This window comes from Arctopsyche grandis, chromosome 1, assembly GCF_051622035.1.
Source record: "Arctopsyche grandis isolate Sample6627 chromosome 1, ASM5162203v2, whole genome shotgun sequence".
Lineage (NCBI taxonomy): Eukaryota > Metazoa > Arthropoda > Insecta > Trichoptera > Hydropsychidae > Arctopsyche > Arctopsyche grandis.
Genome location: NC_135355.1, coordinates 31,438,959 through 31,460,081, shown reverse-complemented (window position 1 = coordinate 31,460,081; position 21,123 = coordinate 31,438,959). Strand labels below are relative to the sequence as shown.

Below are 21,123 nucleotides of genomic sequence, written 5' to 3'. Positions count from 1 at the left end.
GAAAAATTTATAAATTTTATTGGTTTTAATCATATAATTTTGTTTTATTGTTTACACATTGATAAAATATATACAAAACGACTGCTTTGATATCCGAAAGCGCTAATTCAATATAATATTCGATAAAACGAAATTGGTTGACGTAACGACCGTCGCGCGACATGCCCGCATTTGGGTCGCGCCTCGACCGCGCACGGGCACAGCCGTTGAATTTGAATTGAACGTCGAGCCGTCGAGCCGTGGACGACATGTCGCAAACGAGAGTGAAGCAGGGGGCGCCCCCAGCCCCTGCCGCCCCTGCCGCCCCCGCCGCCCCCGCCTACAACTGCACTCCGCCCCGATCCCTCTACAAAATCAAAAACCCCTTCGAAAGAACCCTCGTCGACAGCCTCAGCTCACATATGTGCAGGTATTCGAATACGCATTCGAACCGAAACCTAAACCTAAACCATCCTTCCATCATATTCATCGCATATAAACTTTCCGCATTTCGATATTACGCACGCTGCTTATCAGTGCTCAGTGCTTACTGTTCAAATTCTCAATTAACAGTTGTTTTAAATTTCACTCATTATTCTTTTGTTTGATTAATCGATGCAGCGCCATCTATTTTTTTCTCTAATTACATATTATAGACAAAAAATGGTCAAATATTATTATATATGCAATATTATTTTTACTTTATTTTTTTAATGATAATGCTTCATTGTGAGTTCACATCCGTTTTTGTTGATCAATAGTTGAACGATATGAAAATTATTTGGTGTTTTTATATCAATTTTTATTTTATAAAATATATATGATGTACCTACACAGCCAAACTGAATTTTTAGTATATCAAATATTTTTCGTCGTCTCAAAAACAATTCCTTAGTAACAGTTTCCAGCCACATTTTAGCAAATTTTAGTTATATTGAATTAATAAGATTTACTCAATTGTTGTTTGAATATATTTTTCAGCCCCAGTATGTTCAAGATTAAAGAATCTTCAGGCACATTCACGTGGGATATAGAGCAAGTGTCCATTCTGAAACCTGCCGATATCGTAGCTTGCAATAGTCAGTTTCAACCTTCGCCTGATCCCGTTCTAGAGAAGAAGGCAACGGCAGCTATAGACAAGTATTAATTCAAACATTAAATCTTTCATATTTCCTTTTGATGATTTATCTCATTTTAATTTTGTGCTCTACGTGGGTCCACATGGCCCTCTTGGGAGGCCCAGACCCTTTCAAGGGGGCACAAACCGATATTCTACTTTTGGGGTTTTAATTTTTATTTTTTTTTATATATTTTAATAATAATGAAAGGAGAACTTAAATGTTTTATTTGTCATCAAACTGAATATACGTTTGCATTTCGATGGGGCTGCTTCAATGGTTGGCAAAAAATATGTGCCAAATATGTTTTAAATAAGGTCTCTCAACCCTTTGCCCACAGCAATAAATATAGCGAACAAGCCCTGTACCTTTTTCGCGAATTTGGCAATCGAGTTCTCGACCTTAAATACAGATTTTAATATTTACTCAAGTAACCAGATATGTTAATTAACACAAAGTATTACTTTAAACAATGAAATACATAATATATCTCGTAGTTTTGGATTAATTGTCGAATAATCATTCTTCATAATTGTATGAAGACGTGACGTCATATAAACGAGGTTTCAGTATGTTTCCATAAAAAACTAATTTTTGACTGATATATATTCATTTTAACACTTTCAATGCTGAGCTAGAATCCATGCTATGCTGATATTTTATAAAATAGCTCTGTCTCACAAATGTTTTGACAGTGTGGAGGTCTAGACAGTTCTTGGAAGGCGCGTCTACCTGCATCTTGCATAAAGCACGCTATACAGTACCTATATTTATTCATTATTTTCGTAATTTTTTGTTCGTAGAAATATCAAATAATATTACGATATTTAAAAATAATAAAACACTTTAATTTATGTTTTAACAAATATATTTAAATAAAAATTGCATAAAATGATGATAAAAAACTTATATATAATTAAAATTTTCGTCATGATGAGATCTAAAGCACGGGTCTAGACACAAACCCGGCTGGTTTGTACATTCCATACAATAAAAGAGAGTGGATTTTCTCTCCTTTCGTTCCCTCCAGCAATAGTGGCACCGTCTTCTTTTCGTTTTTCCCTGCTGGTCTTTGTCACAAAAACTGGGAAGATGATGGCGATGAAGATTTTGTTTTGGGGGGAGGCCCTACTAATTTTTCTATTATTTGCAGCCTAAAATCGTACAAAGACATTTTCTTGGTATTGTGTATATTATACATGTAATAAGAATTTAATAACATTGTCTGAAATAGATGTATGCCCAATTTTTTGATGAATCCGCACTCTCTAAGACGGTCCAGGTTGTAAATAAGTAGCGGAAAATCAAGTAGATACGTAAGTCAAGTCGTGAAGTCTCAAACGACAGTTGAGCTAAGACTGAATGTACTTTTCATATGATATCCCATAAAAAAGGAACTTGTGGTTTTTCCCAATTTAGTTCCCGTGCTTAAAAGTCCACAATTGCTTAAAGGTATTACATGATGTTTTCCAAGAATCGACTCACCAGGTAAATCGTAAGCAGGTAAATCGAAAAAAAAATTGGCATTTTTACATATAAAGTGATAGCATCATATTTGGATCACCCATTAGACATTTTAGTATATTCACTTACATTTACTAAGAGTAATATTTACTAAGCTTATATAAAATTTAATATAGAGAGTGTATAGAGACCTTTAGGCGAAAAAATTGAATGCTTCTCGCGTTACTACAGCAAGTGCGTATTTTTTTTTTTTGAACCTTTCTGTTGGAAAGGGACAAAACGCGCTTGGTGAGTCGCGCGCGGCTACGGAAATTTTCTGAACACGACAGGCGCGTCGTGAGTACCCAACGGGTTAAGCAAATTGAATAGATGGCATTCAACTCAGTAATATATTCAACCAATTTTGAACCTTAAAACAGTTGAAATAGGCGCATATAAGCCTCAAAATCCCGTGCAAAGTTCAGAAATTCTATGGAAGACAGCCGCGCTACAAACTTGTCGCCCAAAGCTTCCATAGGAGACGGCCGCGGGCAAACGGTTAATCTAATATATTATTATAATACAAACAATTTCATTAAATCAAGTCCACTGGGAGATCGGCTTTTTCGACAAATATGTGAGGACAACGAGAAGGATTTTGAGCGCCTTCTATTACACATAGAAGTTCGTTGGTTATCGAAGGGTAATTGTCTTAATCGTGTTGTTATATGTACTTTGGAACAATATTGTGTCCTTTATGAGTGACAACCATTTTGGGGAATAGAGATGGTTGTTGCAAAATGAGATATATTTGAGGAATTTTATTTGTTTGAAAAGGTTGTAATCTCATAACGTGTATAAATGTAATTATTGCTTTTATTGGAAAGCTCAATCTTTTCGAAATCAATATTGGCCGACACGAGTTAATACAATTTCCATCATTGGATACTATTTCTAATGAAATACAAGACGATGATCTTTACGGTAATTGGACTATTCGTCACATTGGGGTGGTCACAAAGACAATTTTTGCCATGAAAATCGCGAATACACAATATTTAGCACTCAAGTTCTCGTTACTATGATAGTTATCGTTAGTATGATGGACTTTTCGGCTGCCAGATGTTCCGTTATAGAGATTTTAGTGACTTTGTGACGAGTAATTTGTGACCAGTAATCACCGAACCGATCTTTACATATATATTGAACATTTGAATTCATGAGGATACTTCAAGAGCATATCCTCAGGAGTAGCTTCATGAGGATATGCAAGTTAGATTTGATGATATTATAAATCTAAATATTCCAGATTGGGTGATTGATCCATTTAGTGTGAATGCAATTGATATTGATATCGAATTGCAAGAAAGTCTGATAGATCTGCAAAGTAATATGAATAAACTAAAGTAAAGATTATTTTTGGATCAGCACTGAAATTGCGAGCATATTTCCACAGCTTTGGCACAGTGCAAGTTTATATTTCACTGCATTTCCTACAGCTTATCTCGTCGAATCTGGATTTAGTCGAGTTATGCATCTCCTCTCACAAGCTCGTAACTGTCTTGATGTTGTAAAAAGAAGCGATCTCCGTATATCGGTAACATCATTTGAGCCAGATATAAATAAACTCGCTAGTTTACATCAGGCACAAGGATCACACTAAATAAAATTATATTTCAATTTATGCTTCTTGTAATGCCGAATCCGTATTCGGACATAGGCGTCTACCGTGGACAGACATAATTTATGGCCCGTGTGAATTCCTCCCTATCATGGGCAAGCCGAAACAATTTTTCGAGTCCGAGTCCCATCCTTGACCTGATGTTCCGGAGCCAAGAGAGTTTCTTTCTCCCAAGCCACCGTTTGCCTTCTATTCGCCCCTCTATGATTGTTTGTAGAAGGCGATATTTGGGGCCACGGATTATTTGGCCGAAGTTAATTTATTACTTTCAATTTATTATTTTTTTTTTTTCTTCCAATTTACATGCAGCTTTCTGTCCTCCTCGTGACATTCGGCGCATTTCTTCTTTCCTTTCTTATTCCCTAGCTTGTGGGTGAAATGCCCATTGGCAATTCACTCTCTGTTACTGGTCCGAGGGATCACCTCTCTTGAGTCTTATTCTTATTGGCTTGTTATCTAATAACTCCCTGGCCAGACTGTTGGGGTGGTTCCTTTCTTTATATTTTGAGACCGCAGAACTTGGCTCTTCAATGACCGTTGTCATCCTTGTATCTCGGTGGATTATGTCGTTCGGGACAAACCAGGGGGCGTCCAGTGTAATTCTCAGGATTTTGTTCTGGAACCTTTGGATTATTTCGACGTTCGTTTTGCTCGCTGACCCCCATAGCTGTATCCCGTACATCCATATTGGTATGAGGATGGCCTTATAAACCAAGAGTTTGTTCTCCGTGGTCAGTTTTGAATTCCTTCCAATTAGCCAGTAGTGTTTCCGGAACTTGAAGCTTAGTTGCTTCCTTTTTGTCCAGATGTGCTTCCTCCATGTCAACCTGCGGTCCAGGTACACGCCTAGGTATCTTGCCTCCTCTGCCTGTGGGATCACTGCGTTGTTCAACTTTATTGGAGGACAAGTCTTCCTCCTCATTGTGAAGGTTACATGGACAGACTTTTGTTCATTTGCCCGCACTCTCCATATCTGCAACCACTTTTGGATTCGGTTGAGGTTTTCTTGCAAGTAGGATGAGGCGATTTCCGGGTCTTCGTGTGAGGCCATCACTACTGTGTCGTCAGCAAAGGTCGCAGTGGTCACTCTGTTCGTTATTGGTAGATCTGCTGTATATATAAGATACAAAAAAGGGCCTAGTACACTACCTTGGGGCACTCCGGATTTGATTGCGCATACTGTTGATTCAGCATCCTGATATTTTACTTGAAAGTATCTTTCTTTCAGGTATGACTTCAGTATTATATATATATATTGTATGGCAGACTCTTTTTGAGTTTGTATTGCAACCGAGTGTGCCAGACCTTGTTGAAAACTTGGCTAATGTCTAGGAAGGCAGCCGAACAGTATTTCTTCTCATGTAGGCTTAGGCTTATTTTGTTCGCCACACGATTTATTATGTTTAAAAAAATATATTACGTTTGTATGTTCAAATTTTTAATTATAAAATAAAGTTGATATAATCTATAATATATTTAATACCTTTTTTTTTGAGAAAATATGGGGGAGACACAGAAAAGTATTAAACGCAAAAGGGGGCCACGGTCCAAAAAAGGTTGAGAAATGCTGCTCTACATAATATTCTATTTGAATTTTCAGATTTTTCTCTCAAAAGATGATAGTACCGAGTCCTATCGATGGAGCGACAAAACGGCCTGGGTTATTATCGAAAGAAGTCAAAGATCTCATATCAACGCCTGATAGTAATAATAAGTGCAATGGTATTGTATTTTATTATATGTAACTCATAATCAATTGTTAAAAAGAGCATTTTTATTATTAAACATTTGAATTTTTAGTATGGACTCAAACTGGTTTAACGTTTCCATCAATTTTACCGCCAGAAATGGAAGATGTATTGAAGCCATTTTATACATTCAAAAAAGTATATACATATTTATATTTCTCTGCACTGATGCTAAAAGGAATGTATCAAAAAATCATCATTTCTATTGATTCGTTTCAGGACCAAAGTATGTACGATGCGGATATGTCGGCTAATGCATCGCTCAGACGGAAACTGTGCTTCGAAGAAGAGGAGACTTCCGACAACGAAGATAACAAATCCCTATGTGCTGCATATGTGAATGTAAACCATAAAGATTTTATTTCCGCACTCTTACATGCATATATATCGAAGATCAAAGTAACTATTGTAGTTTTGTTTAACAGGCGTGCGTTACACGGGGTGTGAAACGAACGTTGAATTCATCGGAATCATCCATTTCATGTCATTTAGACATGAATCTAGAATCGGCGTCCATTTCATCGGGACACAAATCAATCAGTCCAGTTTTGGAAGTCGATTTTAGAAGCTGTCGACCTGGCGAAATATCGCAACATTTGAAATCACCATCGCTTTCGCCAATCAGAATGAATAAATCAGATAAAGTATATATTAATTCGATACATACATATGTATTTATAATGATTTCTTTTTAATTAATTTTTTTTCTTTGAAGGTGTGTGGTTCAAAGATTTCTTTAGAAATGTCTCAGAAGAATAATTCTCATCACGACTCGGACGCGTCTCTGTTTTCGCAGTCGACTCCGGAAAAGTCGCGCCTTTCTAATTATGTCGATTCTAGTCCTGACGCGTTTGAAACTTCCGAAACCAAATTGTTCAAGAGCAAATTCCACGACGATTTTCACCACATCGGTAAAAACTGTCTCAAGTTCAACCAACGCTCGCGTTCCGAGACGTCATTGAGCGATTTCAAGCGTAGCGTATCATCGGCCAAGTATGATAGTCATATGGATATAAGCAGTGACGTGTCTATGCACTTCAGCAGAGACCAATCTCTACGCGGACATTCTGCCTTAGGTGAGTATTTCGCGTATCTGTCGAGAGCAATGAAGAGTATAAAGCATATAACTAGTTGGAGTATATTCTCATAATTACATATCTTTAGTTTGTTAACCCTTTGGTGCTGGCGTCTTTTCTGTTGAAAGCTCGCCACGCTGAAAATTTCGCCAACATTTCCAACTAGAATTATTTAGAAATCAATAGAAAGCAGGTATAAAAATTGTAGCTAATCCAAACAAACCCTAGATAATTACCGCAACAATATAAAGTAAAAGAAAGATGTCCATTAATGATTGTATTTTTCCAAAACTAGTTTCATCTTCATTGTTGTTAAAATGTAATGCTCACAATCTAAATGCCAAGCCACAATCTAAAATACGTTAATACATTGTAATGAAATAAATTACTAGTTAATTGGAAATACTTATTTATATGAAGTAAATATTTTGTTTAGTGTTGATGTCTTATGTTTTTGTGAGATATTAAGTAAGTAATTATTCCATAATATGCAGTTTTCCTCGCCTTCTCGTATTTATTTAATAATTGAACTTTTCTTATATACATACATATTATTTTATTATTTATAAACTAATGGTATGATAAAAAACATTTCAGGAAATTCAACAGAATCGCTACATTTGCTGGCCCAAGCTTCGAACAACCTTGACATGGAATTTGTGGAGACGGACTTGCCGAAATTCACCGAAATAACACCATCTGCTCTGAACCCGATATACAAACCTGCCTTGATATGCACATCCAAACATCAGCTATGCAGCGAAGAGATTATAAACTACGACAGCTGTGACAAATTTGCCGAAGTGTACCAATACCTGACTCCGACGAAAAACCTGCGTGCCAAAGACCTGACGGTGAACAACCGATCTCCCATCACGAAAACCTGGAACAGTCCCATGCAAATGTCGTTCGATACCAGCTACAACGTGGATGCAGAAAAATGTCCAAAATTCAATAGAAACGACGACGCCAAGATCGCCGATTCGGAGAGGACTTTTCGCCGGACGGACAGCGGCTTCGCTGACAGGCCGATGCAGCTGGGAAAGTTCACGAGCTCGATCGATGTGACCGTCTGTCACACGTCCAACTGTAATTCTACCGTCGACGTGACCAAATCGCTTCAGAACAGCGGAGACTCGTCGGGTTGGAGACGCTTCGACAGCGGTTTTCACGACGAGACGTCTTCGGATTTCGTGCATCCGGCCGCCAGCCACGATGCCATCAAAACGTTCTCACAAAAGTATACTCCGATCGCCGAATACTTGGAGGATCACAAAGAATTAGTCAATTTCGACGATTTTAATAAATTTTTAGAATGCGGCACGCGAGCTCAGAGCTCCATGTCGGTGTCGGAGACATTCGCCGATGATATGTTATCTTTGATTAAATTCTCTTCGACTCCGTCTAAGAAACAGTGTGCGAAATAATATCAATATTATTATCTTACGCTTGTATTATATTATATATTACTTTGTCGCATTTAGACTGTTTTCACTTTTACATATACATACGTCAATTGATTATTTTTTTAATTATCATATCATATTTTTGATACATATGGAATAAATATTAAAATTTAATTGATTATTATTATATAATATATAAGGACTGGAAAATTTTTCGCTTATAGTATTAAGAATGTTCAATATTAAACTTAATAGGAAGACTGCTAAAGGCAAAATTCAATATGAAATTCATAATTTTAATTTCATATAATGCAATTTTTTTTATAATTTTAAGGATTTTTTTGCCTATTTAAAAAGACTTAAACTTAAAGATGTTTTTGGTATATACATATGTGATATTACCATTAAATATTATATAATAGTCTATTTTTTTAGCCATTTTAAATACAAATAGATAAAAAAATTACTTTATTGGGGTGTGTGTGTATTTGGGTATATAAAAATAATGAATAGTATAAAAGTATGTATAGACATCGAAAAAAATCATACCGAATTAATTTAGAATTTTGATTAGAGATATTATATTATATAAAATTTCAAAAGGTAAATTATTGTTTTTCATATAATATATTTTATGTATATTCACTTGTTTTTTTTTCTTCAATACAATCAATTGAAATGCGAACTTAAATTAAAAGCATACATATGTATAATATATTATTATGATATTTGTTTGAATGCTGTGACGTTTGAGATGACTTTATTGTGTTCATTTTTGTTTTATTATTATTATTTTTAATATATGGAAATTTTGATGTCGTGCAATTAGTACGAAATTATTTATACATTTTTCAAAACAATTGAATTGTATTTAAAAAACTTCTATCGTGCAAATCAATGTTATCTTATTTGAATTTGCTGAATGTAGGTTAGGAAAAGTTGTCTAGTGGGGAAATTCTAAATCAGCTTTTCCCAATGAAGCGATGTGCATTTACATATCGGAGTCAAGAAACGATGCAATGTTATCTACTATGTACTTCTTTTTGCTGTGATATAAGCGTCAACGTTATATTATATACCACAAAAGAAAGATTTAATTGTAAAAGACTACTATTTTTATATAGATTATTATTACTTTATTTTTTATGCGATTGTGATCTCTAAACTCAATTTCGTCACAAACTGAAGGATGACTTTACCACCGATTAGTTAAGCGACATTAGTCTCTACGGCAGATATTGTATAATAATAAAGCCGACGACTGTCATTTATATGTATATCTTGATTGTAGACTGATACATTGTGTAAATTTAAATCAATCAATAAAATTGTATATATTATTATTCCAATATTTTTTTTTTGTTTATATTGTTTTCATCAAATTTTGCATATTTTTTAATTGATTGTTTACATATGTTATGCTGATTTTCATCCAGACATCATAATATGTTTCCACACATTTTGTATCCGGTTGACCTGTGACCATCTCTAAGTACGAATGGACTTTGAATTTCATGTTCGTCACCGACCACACAATGAAACCGTTTCAAAGACAACATAGTCTATTTTCACACTCGTCTCCATGCCCGTCTTTTAAATTCGAAGATGTATTAAAATATTTATTTATTTATTTAACGTTTTTTTGACCATTATGGCATTACAGGAAGAACCTAATGCTCCACAATGGCCTACATAATAAAATAAGAGAGGGAGAAAACAAAAATTAAAATAAATTAATACATACAACAAAAAACAAAAGCAAAAAAATTAAAAAAAAGAAAAGTATAAAAAATAATACAGCATTTAACACAATCATAAAAAACTTTATAATAATTAAAATTTAAAAAAAATTTAACCAGCAGCATAGCTCGGTCCTTAAGCTTCTGCTTAGCATCGAGAGGCGCCGGGCCTCGAATGAAAATAATTTTTCTAAGTATGCTGTTGGTTAGACCTGTATTTGTGACTTCAGGTGGATCGTTTCCTATCAAAGTTTTCCAATTTTCTCTGATTTCATTGTTGAAACGGAAAAAAAATTGGCTAAAAATCCCTCCTATACGATATGTCACCTATAATTTGTTATTAATGAATGTACGATAATAAGTTTGTGTACTAATTGATAGATGTCTCATTGATTTGCGAGATTCACAGTGTCTCGTAATTCAGTGATTTATATAAAAATGCTGAATTGTAATTATTTGTAATTGGCCAGGAAGGCGCATTGGGGTTTACCTGTAAGGCCTTCCTGGTATATATGTAAAATAAAATAAATGTATTGCACCTGCAGCCTGTTCCGATAAATAAGAACAAGCTACAAATACAAAACATCTCTGCGAGGCCCAAATGGAAGAGAGTAGATTAAGACTCCACTCATACATCGCATTCAAATTAAGAAAGTAATGATGAGCGCAGGTTACCAGATAAATATATTAAAATAATATCTGATAATCTACGCTCACCGAGGTGGAAAATATCACATTCAGGGACGACAGCAACGATTTCATTGAGAAGTCGAATAGCTCTTGGTATAGGAGCCATTCGAAAAAGAACTGTGCGAGCAGGAGGTACAACCATCAAATGATGATATCTACCACGCACATATGTAATTATTAGGTACATAAAGTCCCAACTGTTGCAGCAACAACGGGCATGACGTATTACCACGCAGTAGCTGGAGAACGAAACGAATTAACGAGAAGTTCAATATGATATGAGTTTTAAATAGATATTTGTTTGAACTTTTTCGATGTGCAAGTACTATTCATTGATAATGTGCGCCTTGTGAATTTTCGTTCTTAATGTGTTACTATACATGTTGACATTAATTAAATTGATGAACTTTAAGTACATTATTTGTGTAAGGGGTCAACAATTATACATGCGATGGCTGGCCATTTGCGTCACTGGTTGCGTTCAGATAAAAACGACTATCGATTCAGCTGTCCATATAGTTCCCGTCTGCGAAGCTAATCAGACGTACATATCTCTGTAAATAAATTCGATTCTCGTCATAGAGGAAGTGTAGTTTTGCCGTTTCGGCGTCGGCTTATTGAAATCATAGTGCTTGAATAGACTTCTAGAATCATGATAAATATTACCAGTGGAATCATGCTGAATACGATGCTGCTGGTCCTTCGAAATCAGAATAATTCACAGGATAATTCCATAGAAAGTCAACCGGGTGAGTTTATTTTTAGATGTTCGATTTGGGGATTTCCATGCGTTATATAAAATGCTTCATACATTATATATCATCATCAGCTTACTGTCGGAAATGAATCAAATATAAATTTCACCATACAAACTATTCATTACATAGGAGTTTAATTTAAAGAAGAGGGTTCATCTAGAATTGTATAGAGCAAGTACATATATTATGCAACGATTTCATTCCATATTGCAAAAATGTTGAAATGCATACGCTTAGTTTATTTATTTATTTTTAATCTATACCAGGAAGGCCTAACAGGTAACCCCAATGTGCCTTCCTGTCCAGAGACATTGTACATTTGATACACGTATTATACAAAGTAAATACATGTCAATTAAGACCCACAGAGACATCTACATATGGTCAAATTTGTAAATTTGCAGCATTTTTAAACAAATCAGTAAATACATATCACAGATACATTAATGATCAGATTTGTAAATTTGCAGCATTTTATACAATTCAGAGAAATTAGAGATTGCTGAAAACTCGAGATTTGCGATAAAATGGGTAAGGCTGCCAATTTGTTGAAACCGTTTCAATGAAAGTCAGATAAATTGGTAAATTCTGATAGGAAACGATCGACCTGGAGTCACAAATCCAAGGTCTGGCCAGCAGAAACCAGTGGGATTTGAACCCGTGACCACTCTGTTCAAAGCATTATATTCTAACCATTAGTCTATTCTGAATGCTTACCAGGGGTTGCTATATTTTTCATATTATTGAAAACTCAGCGAATAATAGCAACGTTGTAATGTAGATTCCAAAGGATTACCCCTTTGAATATTATATTTAGCGTTTTGACAGCTCAGAAACCAGTGGGATTTGAACCCGTGACCACTCCGTTCAAAGCATTATATGCTAACCACTAGTCTATTCTGCTGGCTTGTCTATTTTAATTTAAACGTTTTTAAGCCGATCTGATTATATTGAAAGGCCAACTGAAATGTAACAGATTTGCAAGAAAACTTTGCTCAATTTTATATTGTACTGCTGGTTTCAAAATCAACGGAGCGGGAAGATAATTTCAATGACATGCTTTAACGTATTCAACTTAATTCATTAAGGTATTTAAATTAATTCAAGCATATTAAACTTAATTCATGCTTAAACGTATTAAACTTAAAATTAATTCATCATAAATATTTAGCATTGATAAAACTAAATACCACATTCCTTGAATAAAAGTGATAATCTTGTTATTTTTTTTGTGTAGAATTAAAAAAAAACTGGTTTGTGTCAGTTTTTTACTATCAAAATCGCTTAGATACATTTATGTATGTACATATATTCAGTTTAGTGCAATTGATGTATTTGACTGTCAATCAATATCATATAAGCATACATTTTAGTTATTTTTATCATTTTCGATGTCAAAAGTCGTAATCGATTTGTACCTAATCTGTAGGTCAAAATAGACTTGAATAAAAAGTCATGGGAATTTATCAAACATGGGATAATTATAGACATATATGATATGTACTAAAATAATCCACAGATAAAATATGTATGTGGACTATGGATTTAAATTATTTTGAGGCTTATTCTAAAGTGTATTTGTTCACGTTGATAACACTGAGCAACAAAAAATCACGTTTTTAAGTTACCAGAGCACAGACTAACCATTCTTTACTAAGTTTGACCCACTGAATTCGAATATGATAATGATTTTTGTTGTTTGGGTCTCCTTTACGAGATATGAGCGTTTAAAAAAATGCGCACTTTTTACAGATTTTTGGCTTTAATTCAAAATCTAGTATTGCTGGGCTCAAAGTGAGTCTTGGAATCAATAGTCAGATGTTTTTTTCATATTGATTGTGATTTTTTATTGTTTTAAAATACTTATAATTAATTTTCTAGCGAATTTTAAACGTCAAAAATATATATATTTTTACGGATTTTTTATCTGTGCTATTTTGCATTTTTTTTGTCAGTTTTTTATTTCACCACGTTTATAAGGATTGATTTTCTATCTCCATATTTTTTATTTTTATCTAAACGTACTAACTCGAGCGGTAATTGCTAAGAAAGACTTTCGTTCAGTTTCCGGGAGCGTACACTATAAGCATTGGAGTTATTATTGGTTAATTACTTTTGCAAAATGCAAAAATAAACTTAACACGAACTAAATAAATTTGATACTGTTTTAGTAAAGCTTTAGCTAAGTAATCTTTTACAGTAGTTAAACATACTAACTGGTACAATAATAAAGCAAACATATGTACATGTACATATGCATGTGTGTGCTTCATTTTTGAACTACATACTTATGAGAAAAGAATATTTTTATTTTTGGTTTCTAAAATGCATATTGGATATTGCTAGGCTAAATTTTATCCATATCTTAGTCTCGTCTACTTATTTAAACAACTTATGGAATATTGACTAGCTAATATTAAATTTAACAATACTTGAATTAAATATTATATAACAGTGCATTATAATAAAAACGCACAATTTAAATGTTTATTTAATATGATTATTGAAATCTAATTCAAAATTGTGGTTTACTTAGTATTTAAGAAGTGTAGTTCAGTGCTACTCAAAATATGGTCCGCGGCCCAGTACTGGTCCGTGTACCGGCTGTAGCCGGTCCGTGCACAAATAATTAGTAAATAAAAAACTAAAACATTATCTTATGATAACGTTGCATCATCTCATTCATTATATATAATAAATTATATAAAGCCAAGCCCTACAAACTCGAGATTATTCCGGATACTATGCCAAGATATTGGCGCGGATTATAAACGACTACACTGTTCGACAAATGACGACTTTTTTTTTGGTTTAGAGACGAGATATGACTTTTCCTATAGATCTATGCCCAGTGACACGAATCTGGTAATAAAAAAAGTTGATTGGCTCGAGATTCGGAGATATGTATATGTGTTTTTTAAATCGCGCGATTTTTCTATATCTTGGTGTTGTTCGGTCGATGTCTCAAAATCTGTCAATTCTCTGTTCAAAATGAAGATTGGATTCTATAGTCGGGTATTTTATCTTTTATTTGTAGTACTTTTCAGCTTTCAAATCTCTCTAAGTAGTTGTCCAGTTTAAATCAAAAGTCAAAAGTATGTATTTTCACTTTTAATTTTTCACTGTTAATTTTCCACTGCTAAGACTATTTCATATTGAATATTTTCTATTAAAACATGCTTTTTTGGGATATCGTTCTGGCCACAATATTTTTTGTTTTCGTTTAAAAGGGTTAATTGGAAGTGTGCTGAATTTTAAATCGGTAAAATTGCGAGCTAAAAGCTCGTACTAGTATTTATTCGTATTTATCTAATAACAAACAAGCTCATGTCTCATTAGTTTTTTTTTTTTCATTTTAATTTTTCATCTTTGTCTTAGTAAATACATATATGATTTATAGATTTTATAGTACTTCTTTGAATTCAATAAAATAAATTTTACTACTTATATTTTATATTATTTTTATTTGTTATATGAACAAATTTTCACTCATATTCATATATAACATTTTTTATTTAAAAATATGATGCTGGTCCGTGAAAATTACTGAAAAATACATATATGCTGGTCCGCCAACTAAAAAAGTTTGAGTAGCACTGGTCTAATTGAATACTAATAAGACTACAGTTTTAGGCAATTCTGATTTGTTGAAGCATATATGTCATCCACTCCTCTTTTAATTTTACAATTACTACTCAAAAACCAAGCTGCATATACAATTTTATAATTGACTCATAATATTTATGATATTCATTTTCAGATATCGAAACCGAGAAATGCTATGGAATCTATGGATGTTTTTCAATCGTTGAACCATGGGTAACCGACAACAGACCGATAAGCCTTTTTCCAAAGTCACCAGAAATCTTGAAAATACGGTAAACACTAAATATTTACAACATTCTCACATTGCACATGCTATCCCGACGCACGTCGATACGGCTAGTAAACATACCAGATCATTTGTTTATCGAATGTGATTTTTTTTTAAGTCATCAACCTTAATATTATAATTATGTTTGATAAATGACATTGTTTTCGTCTCCGAAACGTCTAGAGACTATAATTATTTACGTAATTTTCGTGAATTGTTCTGCGATAAATCGTCAATAATGGCCAATCATTGTGGCCTTTTGAACTGCACCGATATAAAACTCAATATCTGAATGAATGCAATACATAGAAATTTCAAAAAAATAAATATTTGACATACTTGATACTCGAGGAATTCATTTCACCAAACTAATATGTATATATTTAGAATTATACAAATTCCATTATCTACTTCAAATATGAATGTATGTTTTAGATATCCATCATTCTCCAGACATAAGGCAAAGATTCCATATATCCTCGATACCAACGAGCCTGAAAGAATCAAGCCGAGTCGGATAAATCCGGCAGGTCCATTCTATTTCATATCTCATGGATATTTGGAAAGCGGAGATAAGTTATGGGTATGTTATAAAAGTGTTCTGAAATTTTGTATGGTAATTATTTCAGTGTGTAGTTTGATTTTAATGTTTTCCATCTCCAGATTGAAAAGATGACTTCGACACTCTTATCATTGGACATCAATGCCAATGCGACGGTCATAAGCGTTGATTGGAGAGCTGGATCAAGCCCGCCGTATGTTCAAGCTTGTGCTAATATACGACTTGTCGGTACTATGACTGCCCATCTCATATATGATATATATGTAAGTTATTTTGATAAGTTAAATTTTAAATAATTCAAGCCTTTTTCTTGATATACAAAGATTAAATTTTTAAAATGTTTTGAATATGTACTATCTTCTTTTTTTGCGGCTTAGCCTTGTATGGGTTTGACCTTTTCAATAAGATGTCATTTTTTTGTATGTTCTTAGCGCTTTAAAACTTATTGTTAACATATTCCTATCTGTTAGCGTTTCGTAACGAATTTCAAACTTGTTGGGCCACGATTTTTGTGTTGAAGAAATGCTGATTCTTCCCAATTGCTTGGATCATGCCTAATGTGACCATTTATTTTTGTCCTCAAAACGGGACATCTACCCATTTTTACGTAATAGTATGTGTATTCAAGAAAACGCGTATTTTTACATAGGTTTTATTTATTAATATAAAGAACAGGAATGTTGATGAAGAAGAGAAAAGAACAGGAATGAATAATATAAATATAAAAAAATATGTTGTTTTATATTTTTCTGATGAACAAATTTTCTTAAGTATTACTGGGTTTGCTTTTAAATAGGAATGAAATTCTTGGCAGGATATCTTAAAATTGATTTTATTTAACAACATCGTTTTAAGAATTGCGACTTGAAATTGTGTTATTTCGGTCGTCCACAACTTGTTCATCTGTGAAAAGACTCTTTCTACGGGTGCATTAGTTCCGGGCTGGCATAAAATGTATTCAATAATTATACGATATATACATATATAATAATTCAATAAATATACTGTCTTTTTGAAAATGGGACATTTCAGCGTCCCGAAGCTGTGCTTGGGGACAACGGGACAGGCTACCTAAAAACGGGATGGTCCCGTTCAGAACGGGACGTATAGTCACTTTAATCATGCCTCTAGTGCGGGATAGGGACATATACATATATGTACTTATTTCGTATAATTTTTAATTTATCATTATGATTTTCCAATAAGTATAAATATTTTGCTGGCTCCTATAGCAACTATTCTGACAGTAAAGTTTGGGAATAAAATCAAAATTGACTAATTTGAAAGCACTAATTAATTATCTTTCTTATTCTTTACCTAATGTGGATTCTTTTATTAGTGTTTTCCATAAATATTTGTATTTTCGACTGAGACTATTTTTTTACCATTCTTTCTCACAATAATTTTTAAAAATAGTTGAGTATTTCCTGAAAAATGTTTGAAATGTTATCATATTATAAAGATTAATTTGTGTTTCTTTTTTATAACACATCGAAATGTTTTCATTAAACTTTATCTTAATTTTTAGTATAAGCTCTAATGAAAGATAGCAATGCAAGTGGGTTGGGCACTAAAAAAAAGAAAAACAATGCCTTATCATTATGCCTCTTACAATTAAATATGACACACACACATACAAATTTATCAACATATTATATAATCAACGTAAATTAATTTATTTATTTCGCAGTCAAATCTGAATTTGAAAAACTTGGACAACTTCCACTTCATCGGTCATTCGCTTGGAGCACATTTGGGCGGCTATGCAGGAAATGTTTTACAAACGGTATAAATTCAAATTAATAACATTCTATAGTATATGAGTGTGGATGATTGATTCTAAATACTATAATTATATGTGCAGGATTTCGGATTAAAGTTGGGTCGCATCACAGGATTGGATCCTGCCGATCCGTATTTCAACAAAGTCGCCAACGTAGTGCGACTCGAAAAGAGCGATGCCAAGTTTGTGGATATTGTTCACACCGATGCGTCCCTCTTCATCAAAGGAGGTATATAGATACTACACTATACTCGAGAAGTATTACAGTATACTTAAATTACGTATTGAATTATATTGTTTAATGTTTTGTTTCAAGGTTTGGGTCTTTTTGAAAGCATTGGTCACATTGACTATTTCCCAAATGGCGGATCAAATCAGCCCGGTTGCAATCAGGGAATGATGGAGTACCTCAATGCTCAACAGGGATCCATATTCCGCACTCTGCGTCAGTTCCTTGGTTGTAATCACATTCGAGCGTATGAATTCTTCACGGAGAGCATTTCGCCGTCGTGCCCATTCCTCACTATGCAATGTGAATCGTATCAAGTATGTTTTGTATTAAAACTTAGCTTTACAAAAAAGGATTCCAACGCATCAATAATGTTTTAACCAACTAATATAAAAGCAAATTTCCATTGCTTACTATATACACTACAAACTATTTTTAGTTTATATATGTATATGTATATTCAATCATTTCTTTTGCTCCACTGATAAAGTTTCGGAAAAACAGAATATGTGCATATTTATGATACATTGTACGAAAAAGGTTCGTGAAGTTGCAATTATCAGAATAAAATTTGTGTGGGTTGGATTCTTTTTATGAAACTACATGTAAAAAATATTATGGTATGGAGGTTGTACTATTTTGATTGTATTAATCTGATGATTTGTTTTGGTGTAGGATTTTACTCGTGGAGCCTGTTTCAAATGCGGGGAAGAAGATCATAATTGCTTGCCGTTCGGCTTCCATTCTTATCGAGGATATAAAAGGCTCGTAGAAAGTAATACAATTGATGTTTCCAAGCCATTGAATGTCTTTTTCATGACTACCGATAGAGAAAGCTTTTGTAGTGAGTATTTTTGTTTAATTTTTTTTTATTATTATTATTTTACATAATTTTTGTGAATAAATAATTCATTTTCAATTTTCTTCAGGCATGCACTATAGAATAACAGTAAATATATCAGCATCGATAGAGAGTTCAACACACGGTGGAGACGTCGGGAGACTATGGATGGTATTGATCAGCAGAAATGGAACATTCTCAGAAAGAATTCCACTCGAAGAACATACCGGGTAATTATAAATGAATATAAAATCCCAAATACAATAAAAAACGTCATTTTACAATAGAATTTTATTATATAGACTTCACAAACCAGCAACGCAAAGAACACTAGTAGTGTCTGCGAGAGATATCGGCATTCCGGAGTCAGCAAAAGTCGAATGGGAGTATGAAACGAATCTGTTGAACCCTCTCACGTGGAGAATCCTAATGTCTCCACGTGTTTACGTGGCCTGGATCCACATCGAATCATTGGAACATAGATCGGGGTACGTCTTACTTACGATAAATGTAATAAAGTCAATACGGGTACGGATTGTAATACGTTTGGTGTATCATTTTCAGCATAACAGTTTGTCCACCGCAAGAATCTCCTGTCATCGTCAACACGCCCAGTTACTTTCAACAGCATCATTGTCGGAACTTGTCACCAATTAAAATTTCCACAAAGTCGAGATTCGTGTTTTGAATATAAATCGATCCAAGTATTTACATATTTACTACAGTACAAATTATTACAAGCGTATGTTAAGATATTTTATGATTTAGTTTAAGGATTATATTGTATTTATTTGAACGAATCGTATGTTTGTGTTTCGCTCGATCGATAAAGCGAGCAACTTTATTAGGTTTTGCCTTCCATACTAAAATGGATGCAGTTCCGCTAAGAGTATTTTTTTGACACGAGACTTACTTAAAGCTGACTTTTAAAAAAATACTCGCATGTAAAGCTTTCAACTATAAATTATAAGCTGGGTCTTTTTTTCAAGACTAAACTGCCTAAATTTTTATGTTTAAATCATAAAGCTATGTTGATTCTTTTGGACAGGATTATTTGCATTGTATCCTCGCCTTTAAAAGATCAAACATTCGATTTTGATCTGTTTTATTTATCAAATTCGATAATATTATAAATGTATTCATTCATTATTTAATACTATGCGATATTATTATTAAAAAATTCAATAATTCATATTTAATGTTGAAATGAACCATTGATATTCAATGATTGTTTTCATTTATTGTAATGTGTGTGAGATAAATTTTAAAATAGCAATCATAATAAAATATTTAAACATTATTCATTCACTATTTTTATTACAAGTAAATATTTACATCCTAAACATTTATTTACAATTGATCAATAAAAATGATCTACATAAATACATTATATATCAATGTAAACGAAAAGCGATCAAATTATCATCTAGTAGTATTGATGGATTCGTTCTTTGAAAAGTCATCTGAATCGCTCTGCATGGGCTCGCTGTCAGAACTTGAATCATCATCGACTCTATTTTTCAATTCCTCCTCCAATTGAGCCCAGGGATTTTCCAACATTGATGGATGAAAGTATTTAGTGATATCAAAGTTTGCATCCTTGTCCTGTGTTTAAAAAACAAAATAAGTTTAACCGTACATATGTATTTCAAAATCAAGATTTTTTGAATGGTAACGGTAACGGTAACCTAACCTGTCCATTATTAAAGGGGCGTCTGTTGTGCTGAGGCGTGGAGTGTCTGAAGTTATTATGAAAGCTTCGCTGGTTTCTATTGTAAGGTGTTGAATGGTTCATGTGTGGTCGGCCACTGAATCCTTGGGAATTGCGGTTGGAGTTATTATAACCTCTGGGCGAACGAAAGTAAGGTCTGGTCTGTTGAGGAGTGTGTTGAGATCGCGGCTCCGGCCCTGACGGACTCCCGGAGAACGATATAAAGTCGGAAGACTCTTCAGATTGCCTTCGACTTCGGTCAGTCATCTCGGATATAAGTTGCTTGTATATAAGCACTCAGATGCGTACTGTCGCGTCGCTACGACGCTAATGAATGTTATCGGTCGACGATTTGACGTCTGGTCGCGCTAGCTTTGGTCGTAACAGTTATTTTAATGAACATATAAGGTGAGAAAAATTCGTATTTATCTGAACGAATCAATTCAAGTACGGTAAATTGATTGATAAGGCCATTGATTTAAAAT

At 33.7% G+C, this 21,123-nt stretch overlaps 3 protein-coding genes across 3 annotated transcripts; 2 read left to right on the top strand and 1 right to left on the bottom strand.

Annotated features, from left to right (window-relative positions):
• The first annotated feature begins 248 nt into the window (after positions 1–248).
• bora (aurora kinase A activator-like protein bora) lies at positions 249–8,546 on the top strand. The gene is made up of 8 exons (XM_077429304.1): positions 249–409; positions 961–1,119; positions 5,822–5,925; positions 6,022–6,107; positions 6,189–6,311; positions 6,395–6,613; positions 6,685–7,045; positions 7,643–8,546. The coding sequence occupies exons 1-8, from the start codon at positions 249–251 to the stop codon at positions 8,470–8,472; spliced, it is 2,043 nt and encodes a 680-aa protein (XP_077285430.1). The 3' UTR covers positions 8,473–8,546.
• A 2,529-nt stretch (positions 8,547–11,075) lies between these two features.
• Positions 11,076–20,230, top strand: LOC143909725 (pancreatic lipase-related protein 2). The gene is made up of 11 exons (XM_077428264.1): positions 11,076–11,629; positions 15,399–15,516; positions 15,948–16,095; positions 16,176–16,337; positions 17,765–17,860; positions 17,939–18,086; positions 18,174–18,403; positions 18,762–18,930; positions 19,016–19,157; positions 19,230–19,415; positions 19,492–20,230. The coding sequence occupies exons 1-11, from the start codon at positions 11,533–11,535 to the stop codon at positions 19,613–19,615; spliced, it is 1,620 nt and encodes a 539-aa protein (XP_077284390.1). The 5' UTR covers positions 11,076–11,532; the 3' UTR covers positions 19,616–20,230.
• LOC143910508 (uncharacterized) lies at positions 20,118–21,003 on the bottom strand. The gene is made up of 2 exons (XM_077429403.1): positions 20,621–21,003; positions 20,118–20,532 (listed from the first exon to the last, which is right to left on the bottom strand). The coding sequence occupies exons 1-2, from the start codon at positions 20,903–20,905 to the stop codon at positions 20,350–20,352; spliced, it is 468 nt and encodes a 155-aa protein (XP_077285529.1). The 5' UTR covers positions 20,906–21,003; the 3' UTR covers positions 20,118–20,349.
• Between the last annotated feature and the right edge of the window lie 120 nt (positions 21,004–21,123).

What these genes read in the sequence shown, in the direction of transcription:
- bora (XM_077429304.1), top strand. Translation starts at nt 249, where the DNA reads ATGTCGCAAACGAGAGTGAAGCAGGGGGCGCCCCCAGCCCCTGCCGCC. An exon ending in CTCAGCTCACATATGTGCAG is followed by an intron (nt 410 to 960) that starts GTATTCGAATAC and finishes TATATTTTTCAG; the next exon opens with CCCCAGTATGTTCAAGATTA. An exon ending in GAATGAATAAATCAGATAAA is followed by an intron (nt 6,614 to 6,684) that starts GTATATATTAAT and finishes TTTTCTTTGAAG; the next exon opens with GTGTGTGGTTCAAAGATTTC.
- LOC143909725 (XM_077428264.1), top strand. Translation starts at nt 11,533, where the DNA reads ATGATAAATATTACCAGTGGAATCATGCTGAATACGATGCTGCTGGTC. An exon ending in AAAGCGGAGATAAGTTATGG is followed by an intron (nt 16,096 to 16,175) that starts GTATGTTATAAA and finishes TTCCATCTCCAG; the next exon opens with ATTGAAAAGATGACTTCGAC. An exon ending in TCATTGGAACATAGATCGGG is followed by an intron (nt 19,416 to 19,491) that starts GTACGTCTTACT and finishes TATCATTTTCAG; the next exon opens with CATAACAGTTTGTCCACCGC.
- LOC143910508 (XM_077429403.1), bottom strand. Translation starts at nt 20,905, where the DNA reads ATGACTGACCGAAGTCGAAGGCAATCTGAAGAGTCTTCCGACTTTATA. An exon ending in GCCCCTTTAATAATGGACAG is followed by an intron (nt 20,533 to 20,620) that starts GTTAGGTTACCG and finishes TTTTAAACACAG; the next exon opens with GACAAGGATGCAAACTTTGA.